At 43.9% G+C, this 20,665-nt stretch overlaps 1 protein-coding gene across 1 annotated transcript in view; it reads left to right on the forward strand.

Annotated features, from left to right (window-relative positions):
* The first annotated feature begins 137 nt into the window (after positions 1–137).
* IFT140 (intraflagellar transport 140) overlaps positions 138–20,665 on the forward strand; it is a 90,752-nt gene continuing 70,224 nt past the window's right edge. Inside the window, exons 1-5 of the mRNA XM_086760262.1 lie at positions 138–180; positions 9,120–9,295; positions 10,547–10,768; positions 16,454–16,575; positions 17,261–17,403. Coding sequence (XP_086616388.1) covers positions 144–180; positions 9,120–9,295; positions 10,547–10,768; positions 16,454–16,575; positions 17,261–17,403 — 700 coding nt within the window. The 5' untranslated portion in view covers positions 138–143. The remainder of the gene's footprint in view (positions 181–9,119; positions 9,296–10,546; positions 10,769–16,453; positions 16,576–17,260; positions 17,404–20,665) is intronic.

Raw genomic sequence — 20,665 nt, forward strand, 5'->3', positions numbered from 1 at the left:
TGTAAGCTGTAGCTTAGAAATCAATGTCTTAACAATTTAAACTTCATGATGGCATCTAAATTCTGGAAGACTGGGCTCCAATGGAGAGTGTTGCAAGTAATTATCTTATGGTGGTGGACTGAACTTGACGCAGAGTCCAAGGCATGTTCATCTCCTACAAACGTGCTGTGCAGCATATCTGTGAGTAACTGAGTGTACTGCTATAAATGGAATTTGTAAACAAAAAGGGGTCAAATTGCTTAATGATCTTGTCTCCACTGTAGAGCTTTGCATTTAAGTATGCATCTTAATTAGGGTGGATTTTTTATAAAGAAAGTATTTTGCAGTTTTGTTATAATGTAGCACAAGATCATATGGTTTATTTTTGATACTTGGCTTGACCACAACCAGATCTAACTGTACTGACAGGAAATGATGCATTTTGCATCTACAGTGCCATATATTTCTATGGTGCTTTGCAAAGAGACATGAAGGTTATGTTCAGCTCCCCAAGGAGCTCGGAGTTGAAGATTTTCATTCTCTCTGTATGTAAATAACTTTGTGCTTGAATAGCCCCATTGCCTCAAGTGGACTGCTAAGGTGTGAAATTGCTAATGTGTGTAAATGTTTGTGAAAGAAAGACTGAATGAGAAGGAGTTGGACAAGAGGCAGGGGGTAGGTTGAGATGTCAAAAGACACTTGAACTTTCATTCATTCTTTATTAATCGCAGGCAGGGTATGCCATTGTGCTTTGGCAGACCTGCACAGATACAAAATGCAAATAAACATTCCGTGTTTGCCATGGTTTTCTAGACTAGGCAAGAACATTAGCTTGGATTTGTTGCATAACCTGTGTATTTTAAGGTGTGAATAAACACATTGCATGTGTAATAGAAACAGAGCAAGCAATGCAGAACTGGCCAGCAGAAGGACAAAGTTAACACTTCTGTTTTATGTTGAGGTGGTTTCAATTTTGCATCTAATGTTTATGGTCATTACACTAATTAAAACATGAAAATACTTTTCCAAAGGTCTTGGATGTAAAAGCCACCAATATGGTGGATGGTGTCCTGTGTTTTCCTTTTAGGTTACTTGGAAGTTACTACATTTCATTCATAACTCATTTGTTCATAAAAGGCTCTTAAGTTGTTTAATCAAGCAAATGATAATGGATGATTTTGTGTTACTAAAGCAGTTCTTTCCCATGCAAGTAAGAGGATTTAAACCGAAGGTCAGACTTCTCTTGTTAATCCTTTATGGCTTACTAAAAAGGAAGCACCTAATCATGCAACTTTATTTTCTCAGCATCTGAGGTCAAGCCCTTAGAGAAAGGGATGGCATGCACTATGTGCAACTATGCTGCTGAACCCTGTTCTTTGCCTGTCCTGGGACTTCAGGGACTCAGGGCTTTAAGCATCTTTTATGAGCACAGTACTCGGGAGGGAAGATCCTGGGATGCCCCCCTTCATCTGTCTGTTTGGGATATAAATTCTTTACAGCAGGGCTTCTCTGTGGAATATTGGAGGGCAGGCAACTTCAATTTCCAGCAAAGCCTGCACAGGTAGGGATATGTAGTTTAGTTATCGGGCAAAATTTTGTATAACATTGAACCAGGTAATTACAAGAGCTATGTAAAAATAGTCACTTGAGCAGAGATAGTCAGTGGGGTTTTTCTTTTTTGTTTTTGCTTTTTTTTTTTTTGAGTATTTTTATTCCAGCCCAGAAAGGGATGATAGACTAGACTGGATGGAGGCTCCTGGAGGCTCCCGCTGGCCATACTTGTAAGATAGATGGGGAGAAACTCTTTAGGAAGGCCTGTAGTGACAGGACAAGGGGTAATGGTTCTAAACTAGAAGGAGGTAAATTTAGATTAGACATAAGGAAGAGGTTTTTGTTGGTGTTTTGTTTTTGTTGTTTTGGTTTTTTTTTTATGCTGAGGGTGGTGAAACACTGTTGATGGTGTTATTGCGTGTCCGAGAATCACCAAACAGATGCCATAAGTGACTCGTGGAGCTGGTGCCTTGTAAGGGAGAAGATATTTAAAGTGTGAGATAATAAGGTACAGGAAACAGGACTGTGAGTTCTGCTGCTCAAAAGACAACTTGTTCTAGAGGGAGTTGCTGAGCTTGTAGCAAGAAGGTCTAAAGCCAGTTTTGCATCCCTACCTAAAGCCGAGCTTTAAGTTCTGGAAGAGATGCAGCACATTTCATTGCAGCCTGCCTCCCACCTGTACTTTTTTCTGCTTGCTAACAAAACTGACCTTTCTTTGTCAGTAGGGTCCCCATAATTCCTGTATACTTGGAAAAGGGAAACTGAGGGACCACATGAATTACACGTTAGACATGGCCAGAGTCCACATAGAATCACAGAATCACAGAATGGTTAGGGTTGGAAGGCACCTTCAAAGGTCATCTAGTCCAACCCCCCTGCAAGGAGCAGGGACATCTCTGTTAGCGCACACAGAAACTCTTGGTCACAGCTGTGCTAGAGGTGTGTCTGCTTTTCATCTGTTTGTGTGGAAGTGGTGTGACTTCAGAGGAATTACAAGTGATTGTTATAAATGAGTTGAGTCCCAAACAGGATTCCAATTACAGTTTCCAATTTATTGAGTAGAAACAAGCAAACAGCGCTGGGTGCACCGGGAGTCTTTGCTCCACCAAGACTTGCACCCTTCACAGTTACAGTATTTATAACCTCTCCCAGTCCCCCCACCGTGCCTGTCTCCTTTCTTTTGGGGGAGCTCACAATCTACACTCCATTGGTTACTCACACCGTTCGCGGCAGGTACTGATTGGCCAAGAGCGTATCACTGGCCTCTACACAGGTGTTAATTGGCTAGAAGTACCGAAGCGGCGGGTCCCATCTTTGGGGTTGTTCACGTGCCCGTGCTCAACAGCCCCCAGCCCGCTTTTCCCACGTTTTGTTCGCTCCACTATCAAGTGTCCTTATGCAAACAGCGCTGTTAAGCAGGTAAAATCCTTAATTATGTCAAACTACTAAGGCAGGAGTGAATCCTGCCAAACACATTTTTAATAACTTAAATAAACCTCCCAAATGCATTTATAACTTTAAACAAAACTTATAGAACTATGTACATATCTTCCTGTTTCCCCTAAGCCCGTGGCTATATAAGAACAAACAGGATAATTAAAGATTCCATGTACAGAGAGGGTCACATTTTACCATGCAACCCTAGTATTGCCTCACATGAACACAAATCAGGTGAACATATCTCACATGATTATGAAGTTGATAGCGGTATAGAATCACAGAATTATTTGGGTGGGAACAGAGCGTTAAAGCCCACCCAGTCCAACCCCCTGCCAGGAGCAGGGACATCTCCAACCAGATCAGGTTGCTCAGAGCCCCGGCCAACCTGGCCTGGAATGTTTCCAGGGATGGGGCATCCACCGCCTCTCTCGGCAACCTGGGCCAGTGTGCCACCACCCTCACTGGAAAAATGTCTTCTTTATGTCCAGTCTGAATCTCCCCTCTTTTAGTTTAAACCCATGACCCCTCGTCCTGTCACACCAGGCCCTGCTGAAGAGTCTCTCCCCACCTTTCCCACCAGCCCCCTTTAGGCACTGGGAGCCGCTCTCAGGTCTCCCCGGAGCCTCCTCTTCTCCAGGCTGAACAGCCCCAGCTCTCTCAGCCTGGCCTCACAGCAGAGCTGCTCCAGCCCTCTCAGCATCTGCGTGGCCTCCTCTGGACCCTCTCCAACAGCTCCACGTCCTTCTGATGTTGGGGGCTCCAGAGCTGGATGCAGTATGAGGACTGGGTCTTGAATTGTCTCTCTTGCATGTGTTGGGTGAGCCTGGCTAAGGCAGGATGCGGGCCCAGCACTGGGGATGGAGCGGTGCTGTGCCTGCTGCACCCTGGGGTGCCAGGCCGCGGCAGGAAGGCTTTGTGGGGCTGTCTTCATGTGGATGTCACTAGAAACACTTGGCCACTATCTTAAAAAGTTACCAAGTCCACAAAATTCAGAAGACAGCTGCTGCTGCTTGAAAGCTGCCTGTTAGGATTTGGGGTCTGACCAGCCGCAGCCCCGAGGGTGGGTGTCGGTGCCTGGAGGTGTTTGTGTGCGGGTTTCCCTGCCGGCTGGGACGGGACGGCCCTCCCTCAGTAACGCCTGTGGGCTGGCGGGGCTGGGGTCCTGCCGGTTCCCCCGGCCCCGCGCAGGGCAGCGGCTCTTCCAGCCCCTCCGACCGCAGCTCCCAGGCGCGGTTCGGGGCCGCAGGAGAGCCAGCTCGGCGGCGGCTGCCGCTGGCCCCAGGACTGGAACAGGCCGCTCCGCCTCGGTCCCGGCCCCTCTGCCGCCGGCGGGGAAGGGCGGGGCCGGCTGCCGCTGCGCTCGGCACTTTCCGTCTCGCTTCGGCTGTTTCCGTGACTCTTCGGCTCGGGGTCGGGCGTTTCCGTTTTCGGGGGCGGGGCTTTCCCCGTTGTCAGGGGTAACGCAAAGCCTCTCGGAGCGAGTGCGGCCTTCGGCGCCGGGACCGCGCTCCGGGGCTGCTGGCGGGTGAGAGCGGGCGGGGGGCGCTGGCCCTCTGGGGTCGATCCGAGCGAAGGCGGCTTGGCTGGTTTCTTCCTGGTCGGCCTGGGCCCGGCCCGCGGGAGCGGGTGGTCGCAGTCAGCCTGAGGCTCCGCGGCGCCCACGCCGCTGCCTGCGGGCGCCCACGGAGCGCGAACGTGGCGGGCGGGTTCCGCGGGCCGTGGTGGTTTTGTGCTGGCGAGTGACGGTCGCGGCTCGGCCGAGCTGAGCCGCGCGGGTGTCGGCCCACGCGAGGCGCTGGCTCACGGGCAGAGCTGGAGGAGCGGGCCGGGCTGCGCGCTGGGCGAGCTCGCTCCCTCCACCTCCCTCGGGGCGGGTTCAGGATTTAATCAGATTTTTACTGTTTACTCTTTCTGTTTCACTAGTTAGAGGAAATCATATTTAGTCGTTAGCCACCTCTTTTTGTAGCATAACCCAGTTTTGTATTCTAATCTTTTTCTGGGGCTACCTGTTTAAAAAACACTTTAAGTTTTCAAAAGCTAGCATTTCTTACGGGTAGGGATTATAAGAAAAAACTCTGGTTTTGCATAGGTAGCTGTCAAGTCTCATCAGGGAAATGCATACAGAAAATCCACTTATGAACATGTCTGGTGATGGTTTTGTGGCAAGCGTGTGGCTGGTAGCAGTTCCACAAGAGTAGCCAACGTAATAGTGATCAGCCTTCCTTAGGCGCTAAATGTGCTGATAACAGAGCATAAAAGTAGCTTGTTAAGAACTGTCACCAAAGACAGAATAGCATAATTACAAGTTGTTTTGGTTTTTTTTGCCCAGAATGTAGATTATTGTGTTTTGAAGTATGTCCATGTATTCTGGCTCACTGCTGGCATTTGTAGCAGTAGGAATCTTGAGGTTACCAACGTAAATCCCAGAAAATTCAAACAAATAAAGGCTATTTGTTCTGTAATTTATTTTAATACTTTGTCAGCTTGTAAGTAATGAATTTAGAGGTTTGTCTGGAGGGAAATCACTCCGTATAAAAGGATAATTTTCCTTACTGACTGCTTGGGAAATCTTGTGCATGTCTATGTTGGTGGGTGCAGACAAACGCAGTCCTTTGGCCATGCTCTGAGGTGTTGGTCCCTGTGTCAGTGGTGTATGACTTGTGAGGTGATAAACCCTGAAATAAGGCTTGATTTCCCCAAAGGACCCAAAATCCTGAGCACAGGGCCACATTAGTATGGATGTATGGTGTCTGGATTATAGCTGGCTTGTGTCTGGCCGGTTAAGAACAGGGGCAGGGAACGACCATGAACTTCTCTTAACTTTTCTCTGTAGGAAGACATTAATGTCATGTCTCATGTTTGTCTGTGTGAACCTCATGAAGTTCAACAAGGCGAAGTGCAAGGTCCTGCACATGCTTCAGGGCAATCACCAGTATGAGTACAGACTGAGGGACGCGTGGACTGTGAGCAGCCCTGAGGAGAAGGACTTGGGGGTACTGGTGTATGAAAAATTGGACATGAGCCGGCAATGTGCGCTCACAGCCCAGAGCCAACCGCATCCTGGGCTGCATCCCCAGCAGCGTGGGCAGCAGGGCGAGGGAGGGGATTCTGCCCCTCTGCTCTGCCCTTGTGAGACCCCCCCTGCAGCGCTGCATCCAGCTCTGGAGCCCCCAACATCAGAAGGGCGTGGAGCTGTTGGAGAGGGTCCAGAGGAGGCCACGCAGATGATGGGAGGGCTGGAGCAGCTCTGCTGGGAGGCCAGGCTGAGAGAGCTGGGGCTGTTCAGCCTGGAGAAGAGGAGGCTCCGGGGAGACCTGAGAGCGGCTCCCAGTGCCTAAAGGGGGCTGGTGGGAAAGGTGGGGAGAGACTCTTCAGCAGGGCCTGGTGTGACAGGATGAGGGGTCATGGTTTTAAACTAATAGAGGGGAGATTCAGACTGGACATAAAGAAGACATTTTTCCAGTGAGGGTGGTGGCACACTGGCCCAGGTTGCCGAGAGAGGCAGTGGATGCCCCATCCCTGGAAACATTCCAGGCCAGGTTGGCCGGGGCTCTGAGCAACCTGATCTGGTTGGAGATGTCCCTGCTCCTGGCAGGGGGGTTGGACTGGGTGGGCTTTAATGCTCCCTTCCCACCCAAACCAGTCTGTGATTATATGAACTCTTACAGTTTTTATCAAGTGCTTGTGGGTTGTTTCGAAAGTGTCCATCAGATACATCTAATCTGATTACTATCTGGACTTGGTCGTGTTCTATTCCAGTCCTCAAAGTGGTTAACTTTTTCAGAAATGTATGTCTTTTAGACCTTGAAAAAATAGAATGTGCAGTGCCAGAATAATTTGTAGAGGTAGTTCTACTCGGTTTTCAGTTTTTGTCTTTGAGGGCTTTTTTGAAGAAGTATTTGTCAAAGCTACAGAGTGTAAGTACCTGAGCTTGAAGCAACATTAAGCATGTGAATAATGAATTCCCAAGATTACAACAAGGAAATGAATGTTGGTTTAGTGATGTTTGCACCACAGAGTAATCCACTTATAAGCAATTTATTTATTTGTTTATAGCAGTCTTCTGTGCAATTTTGTACGGTTACTGAGACAGTTAAAAGTATTTTACATTAGGGATTGTCCATAATTTACATGACAATATCACCGAATCTTGTTTTAGTAAGTGCTAGCCTGCCTTTTAAATACTTTTAAATACTTTTAAATACTGTGTATAACAGTATTGATTGAAAAACTGGGTTTGCTGCCCGTTGATGCTGGAAGGGCTAGTTAGCTATAGCTATCCTAATTGGAACGAGGTAGACAACGTGGCTTGATGTACCCATTAGTGAGCTGATCAAGAGATGCAGTTTGCAAGCTTGACAGACTTATTTTCTTCCCTCCCTGAAGGGGACTGAAATAACTGAATAATAGTAATAGTTATGATGACAGGTGCAAGGAGCACTTAATGGCTGGAAGAGAAAAGGCATTATAGCTCTGTGGTTTTGTGTGATAAACTTATTTCATATGAAATGTCTTTTTTTTTCACTTAGGCATCTCAAGTTTTTGTTTCTTAACAAAAACTTGAGATGCTTAAATGTTTTCTTTTGTTTGAAGTTAATTTCTCTATCAGTTCAAATTTTGAGCCCATAAAAAGCTTATATTCAAACGTGGACTAAATTCTTCCCTTGTTAGAGTAAAATGAAACAGATGAAATAAGAACGAAAGTGGTAAAATGGGTACAGTATTTTGGAAAAGAACTGGGGATTTAAGAAAACTATTAAAAACATGAAATAAAGATGAAAAGCACTCCAATTTTTATTTGAATGGTTTGTTGTGTTAGCAATAAAACTAGACCCACATGCCACTATGGGAACGTGGAGGATTTTGAAGGTGTGTGAAGATAGACGTGCGTGGATCTTGTTGAAAGATTGAACTGCTTATTAGTAGGCTAACTACACTTGGTGGTGTTTTGGTATCTGGTAATTCCTGTTGTTCCTTGTAGTATCAGGGGCAAGATACAGAACGACCAACTTATTTTAAAATGTAACCCACCTTTCTAACCTGTCTAATCAAAGGTGTTGAGTCTGATTTAATTTTTTTTTTTTTTTTTGGGGGGGAAGACAGCCTTCTTAAAGCAAAATATTTGCTTTAAGGGCTGACGGAATATTCAAAGAGACTTTAAAACAAGAGTGTCTTTATGGCCGTTTTACATCCTGCGTCCATGTCCAATTGGTGACTTGGACAAACCCAACTGCTGTGCCTGCAGTGTGTGCCTGCAGGTCCTTAACTCATGGTTTAGATCTACCGGAGAAAAAGTCTCTTCCTCTGAAATGCCAAGGGAGTCTTTTAAACCCTTCACAGCTGGTTTGTTGTTTTGGTTTGGTTTGCTTTTTCACCAGGTCTTGGCATTATTTGCTAATAACTCTTGAGGTGTTTTTCTCCAGCTGTTTTTTTCTTTTGGAACCAATACTGAAGCCGGTAAGATCAAACAACACAAATTCCCAAGGACCATCTCTGTAGATGAGATATATATTAAAGGTTATTAGTCACTTCTTTCATTTCTCACATGTGGCTCCGAAAAGAGCATTGCTTTCAGGTTCTTTTCCTTGGAACACCAGCACTAACTGAGTATTTTCATTCAAATGGAGATAACAGTTCAACGGTTGATAACAGACAATATGAGTTAAACTAATCTTGCCTAATTTCAACAGTACAAGCTCCAGAGTGGTGACAGCTGTTAAAACTTACTTTGAAACCCCAGATGTGCGACTTTACAACATAAAATCACTCTGTCTCTACATTAATTGACATCTTTGGATATGAAGTATTGGAAGTAGCTTGCTGGTAAATTCTCACTTATTTCAGAATCCTCTGAAATAAGCCAGCTCAAGCCACTGGTGAGAGATTGGTACTAGCCTATGTGCACCATGAATCTACACACTGCAAGGCTCAGTATTCCTCTGTTTTTTTAAAAAAAACTGCTTTGACCTTTTTCATGTCTATGTAGTGCATATTAACAAGATGATGCTGTAGCTTTATTTCCCCCAATTTTTTAAGCATATTTGTTATTATATATTTAATATATATTATATATAATATAGCATGTATAATGTGTATATGTTTTCTATACCTAAGCATACCTGTTAGAAATGTTTGCTTTCCTTGTACAGGTGTGCAGTCTGTGACGGCTGCTGTTCTCATGGCTGTGTATGTGGATCATCGAACAGAAGCTCCCGATTCTGTTGCCTCCCCTTCTCATATCGCATGGCACCCGCTCCATCCACTCCTGGCAGTTGCTTCCATCAGCACAGCATCCGGGGGCTGTGTGGATGTCTACCTGGAACAGGTGAATAGTCAGCAATTTTGCTTTTGGGCTTGATACCGTTTTGCTGGTTTGAAACTTCACTTTTTTAATATATGTATTTGTGGCCTTACTTATGCTCCTTGAATCCCTCTCTCTGGATTTTAATTACTATCCATGTCCGGTGCTATCTAGGCCATGTCAGATTCATCAGCTATTGATTACATGTGTTTTTATAAAAAGATCTTAATAAATTAAGTTGATCTTTCCATTGAAATTTAATTTTTACAGCCCTTCAGTCTTGTTTGTGATGGTTACCCATTTGCTTTTTGCTTCTCATAGTATGAGAATTTCAGGCTTAAAAGTAAAATGGACACATGCTACCTCTTTTTTTTTTTTAACTCATAAGTGAATAAAATGTACTGAGAAATGCAAATTTTAAAAAATCACTCCTCCACCTTGAAACTGAGCTGATTTGCTAGACTCAGCTTGTTCCATATGAGTAGGTTGTTTCCTAGTATGGTTTCTGCCTGTAGACAGCTATTTCCTTTGTATACTCTAAACTTTACACAAGAGGCTTGCTTAGGACTTTGGTTTGCATATTTTTCAGGAAAAAAGTGTGATATTTAGGGAAATGGTACTACAAGCTGTCTAGCAGCTGATGTACTGGAAACATTTTAAGTCTGTTAATATAAGTAACCTATAAAATGTATACTTTTCAAAGTGTCCTGTGAAGACTTGTCATCCAAATTTTGCAAATGGAAAAATAAATACCTAAAGAGGTTAAATGATTTGCCTGAAACATTATTGCAAACCATGCACAAAGGAGGGTCTGCCTTTACGAGCTGTTTAAGCATTGGGTTATTCTGTGTCCTCAGTGAGATGCTTTATTCTTTTTCAAAAGTTGGGGTTTTTTTTACCTTGAAATGGGCTTGAAGCCGCCTTATCCTTCATACAGGAGCAAAAGCTTGATATTTGGTGAGAGCTGCTCATGTGTGCTTTGAGGGAAGAGTAGTCTGGAAGAGCAGAGTGAGGCAGTCACTTAACACTGCTGTGTTTTCATTAGCAGTTTTCAAATGGATGTACTGCATATTGTAGCACATTTTTATGCATGTGAAATTAGCTGTAAAGAGAATTTGTGTAGCCACTTCATATCTCTTGCAGGAAGCTCTATTACATGCCAGTCCTTTATCACAGAAAAATATTTTGTTAACTGGTAAGCAAATCTGAAGGTTTAGCTGCAACCTTGTACTGAGTTTCCTTTGTACTGAGCTTGCACTTTATTTCCATTTGCAGGGAGAACATGTGTCCGACACACACGTTGAGAGAAGCTTTCACGTCACAGCACTGTCCTGGCACCCTTCCAGACTGGTTCTTGCAGCAGGCTGGGAGACGGGAGAAGTTGTGATACTGAACAAACAAGACAAGGAGCACCACAGTGTACCACCAAATCACAACGCCGACATTACAGTCCTAAACTGGAGTACAAATGGTACCCACCTCGTGTCTGGTGATAGGGTGAGTAGCTGAAATGCCAAGTGTGTGTTTGATGTGGAACACCGTGTTGCAAGCCCTGTGATGGAAAGCAATTATGGAATGGATAGTTAGGGGAAGGGCTCGTAGCAGGGGAGATAAATTTCCTCACTTTCAGTACAAATTAAGACTGTTAGGGAGTAAAGTCAAATCTTGGTGGTTTAACTTTTTCTACAGTACTCATTGCTATTCTATCAATTTATCTTTAAATAAAAGTGTATCTAATCTCAGAATGTGCTGAGCCATAGATTAGTGTTTAAGGCTATTTAATGGATGGGGTAATTGAGGTATGTGAATTATTTGCTCCTGTCTATGCAAGAATTTTGTGGCAGACTCATGAATAAAGCCCAGATGTTGAGAAACAAATTCCAACTACAACATATTCATCCGTAGTGAATGCATAGCAATGCTCACTTAGGTACAAAAACCACATGCTCATCTCTCTTGTTCTTTTTTTATTAATACCCTAAAACAAGTCAGACTTATTGTATGGAAAATATGCAGTGGAAATATTTGAAATGTGAAGTCTTTATTTCTTTCTTGAGTTTTCTATTTATTTCTTCAGTTGTCTTTTTATATACTGAAATGAGAAACTAGCTGTTGAATATTTAGCATTCAGTATGCAGAGAAGGTTCTGGTTTTGACAGCTCTTGAGACAGCAAATGAAAAAAAAGAGAAAGATCGATTTTTCTGTATTTTCCCTGATGTAAACTTGAGCTTGTCCAAGAATTTCAGTTCTGCCCTTTGAGAATTCTTACCTATATGAGTCAGAGGAAAATACCATTTAAAATCCTTGTTTGTAAGATCCTGTTGCAGTATTTGACAGAAATGCAGAAAATAAAAATTGAGTCAAAAATGTATTTGTCCTCTTATTTATTAGAAAAGAGAAAATGTTGCCCAGACAAGAGAAGGTGATACGCCATGTGACTGAGGCCTCATTTATCCAGCGATCATGTGAGGCAGGCTAAAGCCCTGACAGAATTTAATCTGGCCAGGGAAGTCAAAAACAACAAGAAAGGCTTCTATAGGTACATCGGGGATGAAAGGAGGTTCAGGGAGAATGTAGGCCCCCTCCGGAAGGAAACGGCTGACTTGGTTACCTGGGACATGGAGAAGGCTCAGGTGCTTAATTACTTTTTTGTCTCAGTCTTCACCGATAAGGGCTCATCCAGTTACACCATCCAAGCTGTGGAAGGTACAAGCAGGGACTGGGAGGATGAAGAACCGCCCACTGTAGCAGAAGAGCAGGTTTGGGAGCATCTGAGGAACTTGAAGTGCGCAAGTCCATGGGACCTGATGAGAAGCATCCGCGGGTCCTGAGGGAACTGGTAGGTGAAATTGCCAAGCCACTGGCCATCGTATTTGAGAAGCTGTGGCAGTCTGGTGAGGTCCCCGGTAACTGGAAGAGGGGTAACATAACCCCCATTTTTAAAAAAGGGAAACAAGGAAGACCTGGGCAACTACAGGACAGTCAGCCTCACCTCTGTGCCTGGCAAGGTCATGGAGCAGATTCTCCTGGAAACCATGCTAAGGCACATGGAGAGCAAGGAGGTGGTTGGTGACAGCCAACATGGCTTCATGAAAGCCAGATCATGCCTGACCAATCTGGTGGCCTTCTATGACAGGGTGACAGCATCGGTGGACAAGGGACGGGCAACGTCCATCTACCTGGACTCGTGCAAGGCATTTGACACTGTCCCACGTGACATCCTTCTCTCTAAACTGGAGAGGCATTCCTTGACTACTCGGTGGACAAGGAATTGGCTGGATGGCCGCACTCAGAGAGCGGTGGTCAACGACTCAGTGTCCAGGTGGAGACCAGTGATGAGTGGCGTTCCTCAGTGTTGGACCCGGCCCTGTTCAACATTTATCAGTGAGATGGACAGTGGGATGGAACAGCAAGTTCGGCGACGACACCAAGCTGTGTGGTGCCGTCGACACACTGGAGGGGAGGGATGGCATCCAGAGGGACCTTGACAGGCTGGAGAGGTGGGCCTGTGCAAACCTCATGAAGTTCAACCAGGCCAAGGGCAAGGTCCTGCACCTGGGTCATAGCAATCCCAGGCACAAATCCAGGCTGGGCAGAGAATGGATGGAGAGCAGCCCTGAGGAGAGGGACTTGGGAATGATGGTGGACGAGCAACTCAACATGAGCCGGCAATGCGCCCTTGCGTCCCAGAAGGCCAACCGCATCCTGGGCTGCATCAAGAGAAGCGTGGCCAGCAGGTCGAGGGAGGTGATTCTCCCCCTCTGCTCTGCCCTGGTGAGACCCCACCTGGAGTACTGTGTCCAGTTCTGGAGCCCCCAGCATAAGAAGCAGTTGGAGAGGGTCCAGAGGAGGCCATGCAGATGATGGGAGGGCTGGAGCAGCTCTGCTGTGAGGCCAGGCTGAGAGAGCTGGGGCTGTTCAGCCTGGAGAAGAGGAGGCTCCGGGGAGACCTTATAGTGGTCTTCCAGTGCCTAAAAGGGGCCTACAGGAAAGACAGGAAGAAACTCTTCAGCAGGGCCTGTTGTGTCAGGATGAGGGGTCATGGTTTCAAAACAGAAGGAAGCAGATTCAGACTGGACATCAGGAAGACATTTTTCACACTGAGGGTGGTGGAGCACTGGCCCAGGTTGCCCAGCGAGGCGGTGGATGCCCCATCCCTGGAAACATTCCGGGCCAGGTTGGCCGGGGCTCTGAGCAACCTGATCTGGTTGGAGATGTCCCTGCTCCTGGCAGGGGGTTGGACTGGATGGGGTTTGATGCTCCCTTCCCACCCAAACCATTCCATGATTTCCATGATTCTCTATGGACATAATACATTAATGTAGCCATGGCTTACATTAACCCTATATTTATGAGCAAACTTTTTTCAAACTGATTTATTTGGTGTTAGATCACAGTAACGAAGTCATATTAAAATAGGTATAGCTGTTCTTAGAGGCAGATTTAACAATTTTATAGACTCTTCCTAACTGCTCCTCTGATGAGAGTATTAATCAAAGTAGAATAAGCAGTGGTTTCAAGGAAATCCTTAACATGACAACACAAAGCTTATGCCTGTGTTGACATGAACGCTCTTCAGTTTCATGTAACTTCAGTCGCTGTAGCTGGAAAGACCAAGCTCAGCAGATGGAACGGCAGCACATTTGAACTCAGAAAAGTTCATTATTGCAAAATACTGTGTTACCCTCTGCAGACCTTGAAACACACAGCAGAGTGCAGTTCAGGGTACTCCCCTGTCAACAAAGTGTGGGTCCTTAGAAACCTGCAGCTGTGTGTGTAGTGGCCAGCTCGAGCTGATCAGCCTTGCTAAGAGCCCAGGCTGGTGAGCGCACAGCTGGTTCAGCATCCTGTGGCTAGCTCCGGGATGGCGTCACGCCCCAGGCCACGCTGGGTGGGCCCGCTCAGGCTCTGGGTTGCGCTCTCAGAGTCCTTGTTCCGTGGTCTGGTATGCAACATAAGTATGCTTCATTTCCTATGTCTTTCCCAATAGCTTTTAAGTTTGTTTTTCAAATGTTTCCCATGGAGATTTATATTGAGGTAACTTTTATTAGGTGAGTGCTGGCAGGATCGTACTCTGTTCATATTAAAGGAATACCCTTAGAAAGAAGATAAATATTTGGGCCCTGATTTGGTTTCTGTTTGATCTTCACTGGGACATCAGAACTGAGACTGCTCAGCTGAGAACATTCAGTCATTGTAAATCCCGAGTTGCAAGAAGATTGTTTGAAAATAACTTCTGAAAGTTGAATAGCATGCTGTGAAAGTCAGAAGCTTTTAATTTGCATTTTAAGTAACAAATAGCATGGATGACTTCAAAGTTTCGATCACACAGAAGAATCCTGAGGATCTGGGTGCTTTCTATAACACAAGCCTGTTTGTAAGGCAAGTAGCCTTTGTAACAAGAAGCTGTAGCTTTGGGTTGTTAAGAATAATTGGAAAGATACAGGATACCTTAAGGGTAAATCTTATACATGACAAGGTCAATGTCCTCTCTCCTTTTCAAGTACCATTTGAAAACAGACTAGTGCTGCATCCTTTCTGCAACCAGTCACACTTAGAACAGGTGGTGAGCTTTCTTATTTCCAGCCTCATGTGTTCCAAACTCAGAACTAGGTTATCTGGATACAGTATGGGATAGCTAGAACAGGATAGAGGGTCAGCAGCTTTATAAAGCTGGAGGCTTTTCCTGCAGCTTATAAATGGTGCATGTTTTCTTAGCTGCAGTCCCTGGAATTTGGTGACATTTAAAGCTGAGGGAAAAGTGAGAGGAGGATCCAACAGGACATGAACTTTCAGCCCGTAGGATCCTGCGATTTCCAGAGTTAACCAGCAAACATTGTATGAACTGCAGGTGGCCTCTGGGCAGAGGAGTACAGAACTTTCACAGATGCACAGCTGTGTCACATTCTTTAAGCTGTAAGAGACAGCGTTGCACTTAATAAACAGGTTTGGGTGGTACAAATATTATGATCTTGCTGCTGAAAAGAAGTTAGAACTTTTGATTCTTGATTCTTAGAGAAATAAAAGAAGGAAATGTTACCTTGGAAGGCCTCAGCTGCATCTAGTGTGGCTTCTAGTTAGGATTGTGAAGAATAAATTTTTAGCATGTACCACTGCTACTAGCCTTTCACTTCTAGAAAGAATGTACTCCCAAGAAAAATAGAGAAAATTATAATACCACTGTATTGTTATCTATCTTAATGAAATAAAATGAGATTGAACTTGATATTGCAAATTGCTGCTCTTTTTTTAGTGTAATGCTTACACAGAGGGCCTCCAAATGCAGTGTGGTTCCCTAAACACTAACATAATACCAATACATTATAATATTAAAATTCCAGCTGTGAGACTGTAGCGTAAGTCAGTTTATTGAGATGGTTAAGGTGTTTGTCATGCTGAACTGTCTTTTTTCTTCTCTGCCTTCTCCATCCTTTCCATTCACCGAGGGTTTTGCGTGCATTCTGAGCTGGCACTGCAAAACGCGTGTTCCCTGCAGAGCCTGTGCCAGGCTCTGAGGGCCAGCTTATGCTGACCACTGTTGGATTGATTAGCTAACCAGTCTTCCTTTTTTTAGCATCTATGATTCTTCTAGTTACTGAGCTCTGTCTCTAAAAATGAATAATTGTTGTACTTGAATGTCTACTCTGAAAGAGGAGGAAAGCTCCAGAAATTCTGAAGTTCTTTCCTTAGATTATCTGCATCCTGTGACTTCACGAGTGTCTACTCGTAGACCCATGCTCATCTGTATCAGAGTTACATGCACTTACTCAGGGATGCAGATCTTAATACTTTACTGTCCTTTATTTCAATATTTTTTGTTTTAGAATCAGACTACTTGCAAGAAAAAAGTGGAAAGGGTTACCTGAACGAATATTTGCTTGCAGAGGAAAACCAAGGCTGTTCCATTTAGTTGCTCTGGCAGTGTCATTTTACTAAGAATGGATATGACCAACAAGCTTTTGTAGATAACTTGATTTTAATTAGCAAGTAATATAATGTTAAGGATATTTTTTATTCCTTGTGGCTTAGTTTTAAGTGGGAGTAATTGTACGTGTCAACTAAATTAAAGGAAAGGTGTTGCTCTGTTAATAAAATGTTTATTTTTACATGCACTGAGTAGCTGGAGTCTCGATTCTCATGTGTGTGCCAAGTGTAACGAATTAACTGTTGTCTTTTTCTAGCATGGTGTCTTGGTTCTGTGGAGAGTGGACCAGCGAGGCAGAGTGCAGGGTTCTGCCCTGCTGAAACTGGAGTATGGAAAATGTCCGTCTCACTGTGTCTTTCGACCCCCTCCTCCTGGCGAGTAAGTACTTGTGTTCTGTCAGAGCACTGGTAGACCAGGACTTTCTCTTGTTGCACAGAAAGAAAATCCTTCCCACAGACAAACCTTTTTAAAAGTATATTTAAAAAAAAAAGTTCTGCTCTTAACTGTCCTTTATTTCCAAGTTCTTCTCCCACTCTAGTAGCTGGCTATTTGTGTCCTGTATGCAGCAACAGATCTTCCTTTTGTCCATACCTTTATCTCTGTTGCTGTTGACTGTTCTTCCTGGAATTCTTCTAATTAGCAATGTTGCTGATTGTGAAAAGGAGAAAACACATTGAAAACACAATTATCCATTACATTATTGGCAAGAATAAATACATTAAAAATAAGTTCTTAAACATTATTATTTCTTTCCTCCCCAAGCAAGAAATAGGAAACAGCTGTAGTAAGGAAAAAAAAAAAGAATTTTCCCTGTCTGGGCCACTTCTATTTCACATCTCTGTAAAAATACCAATGCTTATGGAAAAAAAGGTGAAATAATGCAAATGAAAAGTAGTATTAAAATTTTACTTCATGTCTTTCTGAGTTTCTCTTTTCTCCAATCAGTGTATGAAACATCTTTATTCTCTCTTTACAATATGTTTTTTTAACTACTCATCCATTCTTTGAGCTGGAAAGTACTCTGTTATGTAAGGAATTGGAAAGTAAGTACCTCTGTCTGCAGGGACTTTGTACAGCTGGCAAAAGCAGCTGTGAGTGGTGATGAGAAGGCCTTGGATATGTTCAACTGGAGAAAAGCTGGAAGGGGAACACCTCTGAAAATGGGATTCCAGGAAGGACTGTCCTTCTTTATTGCTTTGACAGATGGTAAGAGCAAATCCACTTTTCCAGTCTGTTGGGAATTTGACTCCTTAATGCTTCAAAATAGCTCAGTGCATGATAGTCCTGTTTTCATATATCTAACATCTAGAGTGTATCCATTATACTCATATATCCAGCAGAACAGAGTATTCATAGGAGTTGAAGAATGATTGGTAAGAAGACATGAATAAAATTATTAAAATCTGAGCATCTTCAGGGTGAGCTGTCTCTGAAAGGATGCCACAGGTATTGGATTAGTCAGGCTCTCGAAGAAGTGAGTGTAAGAAAAGTGATCTCTAACCCCTAAGTGTAAATAAAATTAGAAGTTGTCAGCATTTTGTGCAAAGCTTCAAAATAATGCGTATGTTGTGTATTTTTTTCTAGAAATTGGCAAATGCTGCTAGAACATATGTTTTAAAATAAATTATTAATTTACTTTTTCTCTCATGCTTTGAAATAAGGCTTCAGTCTTAAGCAAGCAAAAAAGTGTGAATATCTATTTTGTTAGTTTTCTTCCTAATATTGTTTCTTCCCTGCCATTTGTCTTTTCCTCTCCCTTTTACTGTTCTAGGTCCTAGTTTGCTCCCAGTTCTTTTTCTTCCTACCCCGGTTATTCTCATTATGCCATCAGTCTCTCTAACCTCTTAACTCTTTCGACAGGAGCCAGAATGTGTGTGACAAGTATTGTAATGAGTATGTTTCTGGTAGGTGATTCCAGTACGTAATTATCTCGATTCACGTGTTAACTACTCCGAAACCCATTTAAGTTATGCTAGTTCTGCAGCTCAATTACACTTTGATTCAGTGTTTACATTATTGAGACATCGTTTACACCCCTACAGCTTCGGAGTGATGGCAGGAGTGCCATCGCCCAGCTGTATGTTTATTTTGCAGGACAGTGCCTGTACCCTCATTTGATTTGTGAGTTGCAAGCCTCTTTCCTAGATACAAACCGTTTACATGAAAAAAGGGTACAGGGACTTCTCGAAAGTACGAGGAGAGAACCCTTGCGAAGCGCCTGTCGCGGCGCGGCTGTTGTGGTGGCACAGAGATCCAGCTAGCGACAGGCTCTGCGTCCTGCAAGTGGCTGTCCTTCGCGCCTTGGGTCTCGGGCCTCCTGTTCCAACGCTCCAAATTTCAGTCAGATAACACTGACTGTTTCTTTTGAGCAGTCACATTGCCTAGATTGATTTGGGCATATGTATTTTGGACCCAGTTCTGAATGTACTTAGTGATTTGTGGTAACTTCAGAATTAGTTAATGTGTGATACAGCACGGAAATTTTCTTAAAGTTACTCAGAAAGCTATAACCCTCTCCCTAACTGCCTAAGTAGTAATATCCAAGTACAGATGGTTAATTTAACTTATGAAACAATTTCAGATGGCAAATATAATAAAGGGAATATCCATTTCTTGTAAAAGATCCCGTAAAACTGAGATTCAGTAGATGATTGGTTATTGTAAAGTTATTACTACAATAAAAGAGATGTCTGTGTGATAGAAAATGCTACAATGGAGAACTATCCCAGCAATCCCCAGTATGAGCACAGACTGGAGGATGCATGGATTGCGAACAACCCTGAGGAGAAGGAATTGAGAGTACTGGTGGATGAAAAGTTGGACATGAGCTGACAATGTGCACTTACAGCCCAGACAGCCAACCACATCCTGGGCTGCATCCCCAGCAGCGTGGGCAGCAGGGCGAGGGAGGGGATTCTGCCCCTCTGCTCTGCCCTGGTGAGACCCCCCTGCAGCGCTGCGTCCAGCTCTGGAGCCCCCAACATCAGAAGGACGTGGAGCTGTTGGAGAGGGTCCAGAGGAGGCCACGCAGATGATGGGAGGGCTGGAGCAGCTCTGCTGTGAGGCCAGGCTGAGAGAGCTGGGGCTGTTCAGCCTGGAGAAGAGGAGGCTCCGGGGAGACCTGAGAGCGGCTCCCAGTGCCCAAAGGGGGCTGGTGGGAAAGGTGGGGAGAGACTCTTCAGCAGGGCCAGGTGGGACAGGACGAGGGGTAGAGGGAGGTAGATTTAGATTGGATATTAGGAAGAATTTTTTTACACTGAGGGTGGTGGAGCACTGTCCCAGGTTGCCCAGAGAGGTGGTGGATTCCTGGAAACATTCCGGGCCAGGTTGGCCGGGGCTGTGAGCAACCTCATCTGGTTGGAGATGTCCCTGCTCCTTGCAGGGGGGTGGGACTGCATGGCCTTGAAAGGTCCCTTCCCACCCAAACCATTCTGTGATTTAACAAAGAGAGATGAATGACGTTATCTGTTCAGTGTTTTATTTCAGGGAGAAAATGAAGCAGTGTGGGAGGAGATGTGAGAGGAGTTTGAATTATTTTTATGTAGTTGGAATGTAGAGGATGAGAATATATTTGCAACAGTTGTGGAAATTAAAGCATTCTTTTTAATTAGATACATCATATTACCTCTTGGGTACAACGTTTTAGCATGTTCATTCTTATAAATCTGTGTTTTCTACTTCAGCTTTTGAGGGAAAATATTATTTCATTTCATAGGCTTTTTTTATTTGCACTGGTTTAAAATGACACGTTTATATAATTTCGTGATTTGCTAAGAAATTATGTATGTGTGTGTGGCATAAGGTCTGTCAGATTTTGATGACTTCATTTGTTTGGTGATTTCTGTAATACTATTTGCAAACTGCTATGCTGATTCTAGGGTTTTTCCACTGGGTAAGCCTGTGCATGATCTATACCGTGTTATAATTTAACAAAATGATAACGGCTTTTAAAATTGTGGTAGGTGCTGTAGGTGTCCAGTCGCACACTATGTTATCAGTGTTCTTAGAAAGACACCATCCCATTTGCTTGTGAAATTGATGCAGAAAAGCTGTATTTAGTGTGTGTGGCGGAATATTTCTGAACAATGAAGAACTTCATATCCACAGTTTTCTATAATCTAGACTCTGCTGGAAACTGTAGCAATTCTTAGCTGCCATTCTTTTTTTCACAGGTTATTATTAATACTGAAGGTTTCAGAAGCCATCATTCCTGCACATGTGTAGACAGTTTACTTGTAGTTTAAAGTTATTTAAATAATAGCATTTAAATGATTGCCCTCTGGATTTCCTAGGTGGGGAAAAAGTGAGTAAGTTTTGGTTTATTGCTCTGGTCAACTATCATAGTCTGCAAACTGACACAAACTAGAAGAAAAAAGAATTGTAGTTATTTTTATCTTTTCAGCATTTGAGGAATATTTTGTTAAGGTAAAAAGCAGCAGCTTTGATTTTTGTAGCTAAAAAATGTCTA

The sequence above is a fragment of the Chlamydotis macqueenii genome, chromosome 15 (genome assembly GCF_036417535.1).
Source record: "Chlamydotis macqueenii isolate bChlMac1 chromosome 15, bChlMac1.mat, whole genome shotgun sequence".
Taxonomy (NCBI): domain Eukaryota; kingdom Metazoa; phylum Chordata; class Aves; order Otidiformes; family Otididae; genus Chlamydotis; species Chlamydotis macqueenii.